At 39.4% G+C, this 5,618-nt stretch overlaps 1 protein-coding gene across 1 annotated transcript in view; it reads left to right on the top strand.

The window, feature by feature from the left end:
* Window positions 1-2,448: 2,448 nt before the first annotated feature.
* LOC109117596 (butyrophilin subfamily 1 member A1-like) overlaps window positions 2,449-5,618 on the top strand; it is a 28,291-nt gene continuing 25,121 nt past the window's right edge. Inside the window, exon 1 of the mRNA XM_033766602.1 lies at window positions 2,449-2,548. Within this exon, the coding sequence (XP_033622493.1) occupies window positions 2,449-2,548 (100 nt within the window). The remainder of the gene's footprint in view (window positions 2,549-5,618) is intronic.

The raw sequence follows: 5,618 nt of genomic DNA, 5'->3' as shown, positions 1-5,618 counted from the left end.
CACAAATTTTTCATCTCAAGAGAAGAGTAATGATGGAGATGCAGTGCCTCTTTTGAAGAAACTGGAATTCCTATGCAGTCATTGGCCCAGATTATATGAAACACTGTCATTCATTAGAAGTAGTAGCATTACTAATATGTAGCCAAAATTTAGTATGATATAATAACAGAAATTGTGGCCATTGAATTTTATACCTCAGTACAACCTAGAATAGGCAATTTCCTAGTTTTGTGTTCTTGCAGTTGTTCAATCACCATTATTTATTCTCTCTGTATGTGGTGGTGAGAGAATTACTCCCCTTACTGTACTGAGGTGATCATAAAATTTAAAAAAACATGATACATAAAAATCCATAAGGACAATTCTGAGTTAAAAGTAAAATGCTCAAATCTCACTCAACAGATTTGTAATTTTCATCGCAGCATGATGACTCCTGCCACTAGAAATGTTGAAACACACAATGACTTCCTGTCAACACTGTCATACACTGTGAATCAATGCTGTTTTATATGTATAGTTGTCATTTAAAGTCCATTCTGAATCTGAGGCTTCAGGTTTACATTAATGTGATGTATATGTGTAATAATGATCTAATAGAAGAATTATATATTTTAAATTATATGATTGCATCAAATGATACAATTCATAATTTTTTCATACTTTTCTATGTCCTGCAAATTTTATAGTATATTGTCTGTATTCGGGTTTCACCTTTTTGTTCTCGGGTATTGTGATTTATTTAACTAAAAATAACTCGCATACATCAAGGTCAGAGTCTGCAGAAAATTTCTGTACTGATAACCACTTTCTGCCAGAAGTGAATTTAACCCCATTTTCCTCAGGAGATAAACTACCATTGACACCTGTCACACACACGGCAGAAGTGGAGAGGACTACTTCTTACCTTCTTACAGTGATGAGAGTTGACCTAAAGATTACACATGGGATTGATGGTAACACTTACTTATTATTTTATCAAAACTGACCTCATATTGAATAGGATTGAAGATACAGAACATTCAAAGCAGCACATTGCTGTAACTCATAAATGTGTACAACATGCAGAATTTAGTTCTTAGCCTTCAGCCATTGAGCTACACTGCAGGTGACTGGATGTAGGAATTTTGAAAACATTATTAACTTTTGTAACAAGGGAACTTGTGTGGAGCCATGCGTGTCATTACATGTCATAGATCCAAATATTTCATCTCAAGAGAAGAGTAATGATGGAGATGCAGTGCCTCTTTTGAAGAAACTGGAATTCCTATGCAGTCATTGGCCCAGATTATATGAAACACTGTCATTCATTAGAAGTAGTAGCATTACTAATATGTATAGCCAAAATCCAAAATGAGAAAAATAATTTTAATATAAGGGGCATTATTCTCTTTGGAGACTGAACATGAATAGTATGATATAATAACAGAAATTGTGGCCATTGAATTTTATACCTCAGTACAACCTAGAATAGACAATTTCCTAGTTTTGTATTCTTGCAGTTGTTCAATCACCATTATTTATTCTCTCCGTATGTGGTGGTGAGAGAATTACTCCCCTTACTGTACTGAGGTGATCATAAAATTTAAAAAAACATGATACATAAAAATCCATAAGGACAATTCTGAGTTAAAAGTAAAATGCTCAAATCTCACTCAACAGATTTGTAATTTTCATCGCAGCATGATGACTCCTGCCACTAGAAATGTTGAAACACACAATGACTTCCTGTCAACACTGTCATAGACTGTGAATCAATGCTGTTTTATATGTATAGTTGTCATTTAAAGTTCATTCTGAATCTGAGACTTCAGGTTTACATTAATGTGATGTATATGTGTAATAATGATCTAATAGAAGAATTATATATTTTAAATTATATGATTGCATCAAATGATACAATTCATAATTTTTTCATACTTTTCTATGTCCTGCAAATTTTATAGTATATTGATTAACAAAGTCTTTTCATATCTTTTCTTCAGATAAAGTGGGAGAAATAGAAAGATTAAAAAAATCATGTCTTCAATAAAATGAGGGAATCATAACAGGAACCAGGACTAAGGAATTGAACACTCACATAAGATATTAGTTATCCTAAGGTTTTATGTCAAAGACTGACTTTGGCAGAGCTGACTCATCATAGTGGATGAATCTAAGTGTTTCAGGTGAAAGTGGATCAAACTTTTGAAATACTAAAGATAATCCTTTTAATGGAATATACTGAAAGTTTCAGAAAAGGATCTTCATACTGAATCTTTGACCACCAACTAATGATGCCACACATCTTTGATGCTGATTGGTTCTTCAACACTGAAATTACCCACCCAGCACCACACGAATGAGTATCTTGCTTCTCAGTATTTGGGACCGGGGCCAAGAAGGATCACAGCACTCACTCAGTGAGATTTCCCTGCTCCTCTCTGAGCCAGCTCTCTCTTGTTCTCCAGCATGGCGTGTCTGTGGCTCCCCAGAGGCTCCGGTGTGGCAGTTCTGACAGTGACACTGATGGTGCTGAGCCCTCCTGTGGCTTTGGTCAGGGACACCCGACGTAAGTGCACCGCTCAGGTGCTGAGCTACTATGCGTGGGTGGGAGAAGGCAGGGAGTTCGTTCGATCACTTTGTCCAGGCCAGGTTCCTTACAAAGCTGTGCTTTGCTTTTTTTTTTCTGTGACCACTTGTTCTTTCCACATGAATCTCAAATCATTTCTGAAAGGAGCCTTGATTATTATCCTTTCCATGAGAGCTGCACAATGGGCCTCCACTTAGTCCATTTCTTCCCCACTCTTCTCCAAAGAAACCTCTTCAGCCTTGCATCAGACTCTCTCAGAGATTTGAAAGGATTGAACATAATAGTGGTGAGATAATTTCCTGTTCAGCCCTTGCCTTCATCCTGTTGAGTTACTCCAGAAAGAGGAAAGGTTTCTCTGGAAATTACATGTGGAGTAAAATGGGACCGCAAGAGCCCCTCTGGGAAGAAAGTCTGACGTCGCTGCCTTATGACGTGTGAGGATGCGCCAAGAGGCGTCTTTCGTTGTCTCCTCTTTTTCCCTGAACTCTGGTGTTTAGGAAGCTCGTGCCTCTGTGCCGCAGGAGCTCTGATGAAGTTGGGGCTGGGGAGCTCTCTTTCTCCTGTGGAAAGTACCCTGCACATGACCCAGAGCAGTAAATGCTCAAAATAACCCCACAGATAAGGAGCACCTGTGGGTTGTTCTTTGCTTCCTTAAAGTGCTCAAACCGTCTTTTGAAAACCCAGGACAGGTTAGTTCTCATTATGACCCTCATTTCAACCTTTCTCTCCTCTCAGCTTACCCTACACCTCCCACATCTCTGGCTTGACGCTGTTTGAACAGACTCACAAGTGGGAGTAAAGCATGTGAAACCCTTCTGTAAATTAAAAGTAGTTAAAACCAGTCACATCATAAGGTTCAAAGTATGTACCCTTAGTAGGGGTACAGAGAGACTGTAAAGGTTAGCATCTTACGAAACTGAAATCCAATCAACAAGGAAATTCAGTCTATTGGAGTCTTTTCCTACATTTCATAGATTTCATCTTTCCTTCTGTTTTGCTTAATTAGCCATGTAAGGTTTCCTCCACCTACAGCTTTTCCCTAATTCTTTCCCCCAAATATGTCTTGATTTTAAGTTTCTTTTATGCAGTCCAGTGCTGAGGGGTTTAAATTGTTGGATCATGTCATGGAGGGAAGAGGAGAGAGAGAGAGAGAGAGAGAGAGGCTTTTATAACAAGCCCAATATACACAAATGAGCCTATTCCTATTATAAAGACATTAATCCATTTATGAGGACAGGACCCTCATGACCATATCATCTCTTAAATGATCCACCTCTCAAAACTGTTTCATTGGAGTTTATAAGACATGCACTTTTCAGGACACATTCACCCCTTAACATTCTGTTCCCAGCCTCCCAAATTCATATTTTTCTCATGCAAAACAACTCATTCCATATCAAGAACCCCCAAAGTTTAAGCTTTGAAAGCATCAAGTCAGAACTCCAAAGATCAGAGTTCCAAATCGTATATAAGTAAGACTCATGCTGTGGCAAATTTCCACCCCACTGTGAGACTCTGAAACTAAAAAGGTTTTCAGCTTCCAAAATACAATGATTGGACAAGTATAGGATAAAGATTACCATTGTAAATGGGAGGAGAAGGTAATATGAGAGGGTTAACTGGCCCCAATTAATTCCAAAACCCAACTTGGAAATTCTTAAAGCTGGAAAACAGCCCTCTTTAACTCCATGCATCTCATGCTACAGGGCTTCAGGAAGCTCTGTCCCCATGGACTGCTGAGTTCAGTCCACTCAGCATCTTCCAAGTTAGGCCCTAAGCTTTCCAAGGTGGTGTTGCAAGTTTGGGCCTCTGTATTTCTGTGGTGTCGGGGGCTGGCCCACTGCCATAGGTCCACTAGACACTGCCTTAATGGGGACTCTGTCCCTCTTGGCACTGCCTCAGAGGCCACCCTGGAGTGGCTCTGGCCCTGTAACAAATCTCTTCATGGACCCCCAGGAGGTGCAATGCATCCTTTGAAATCTGGGTAGAGACCACTGTGGTTCTATAGCTCCATATTCTGTGCACCTGAAGAATTAGCACAACACCAACGACACCAAGGTGCACAGCTTACACATTCTGGCATGTTGGCTTGAATCACAAATGGACCCACTCGAGCCATGAAGGATGAGGGTACAGAATTCTCAGAGCAGAATCCCAAGGCAGCACAGGGCCGTAAATGCTGAGACCCCACGGGCACTTCTCTGGGAGCCTCGTCTTCCATAGCCTCAGGGCCACTCTTCCACGGTCGTGATGACAGAACCTGCCCGTCATCTGTCTGTATTAATTTCTTTAGCAAAGAAAGACTTGGCCATACCATTTCCTTCTCTTCTGAAGATTATTATTTTTACTTATCTATGCTGAGAATTTTCCAAATACTGCCATTTTACCACCTTTTTAATCATACATTCTTGCTTTTAGTTCTTTCTGTCTTCTCTCATTTTACCTTAAGAAGCCAAAGAAATCCCTTTGAGAGCTTTGGGTCACTTTACTGCTTAGATAACTATTTCTGCAACATAGCTAATTGCTTTTAAGATCTGCCTTCCACAACTCATAAGGTATGAGCACTATTCCATTAAGCTCTTTGAAACTGTAAAATATGGAAGAATTAGACTCCAGTTTCCAATATCTTGTTCTTCATTTCTACCTGAGACCTCATCCTAATTGCCTTTGCTGTGAATATTTCTACCAGTGTTCTAACAACAGCTTCTTTAGTAATTCCTGTCAACCAGAATGCACTAAGAAAGAGTTCAAGAAAGAAAGGGCTTTATTTTAATGAAACAAAAGTTTGCAAACTCAGGAGTCACAGACTCATTATAAAACAGAAGTGCACTCAAAAGGAACAGAAATAACTTTCAAACAGGAATTTCCCAACAATGTCTTCATTCAGGTCGCCTTTATGCAAATGAGGGATGCAACTATGTCTGTCTCTGCTTGGTGATATTTACATTTTCGTAAGTCACAGTTCATCGGTCAGGTACAGGAAGCAAAATAAGACCGTCTGGAGGATGTTCACCTTAGCCATCAAAACAAGAATGTGCAACAAGCCGGG

This window comes from Fukomys damarensis, unplaced genomic scaffold, assembly GCF_012274545.1.
Source record: "Fukomys damarensis isolate Sample0158 unplaced genomic scaffold, DMR_v1.0_HiC HiC_scaffold_20, whole genome shotgun sequence".
Taxonomy (NCBI): Eukaryota; Metazoa; Chordata; class Mammalia; order Rodentia; family Bathyergidae; genus Fukomys; species Fukomys damarensis.
The sequence above is the reverse complement of the archived record's forward strand: the minus strand, read 5'-3'. Positions and strand labels throughout refer to the sequence as shown.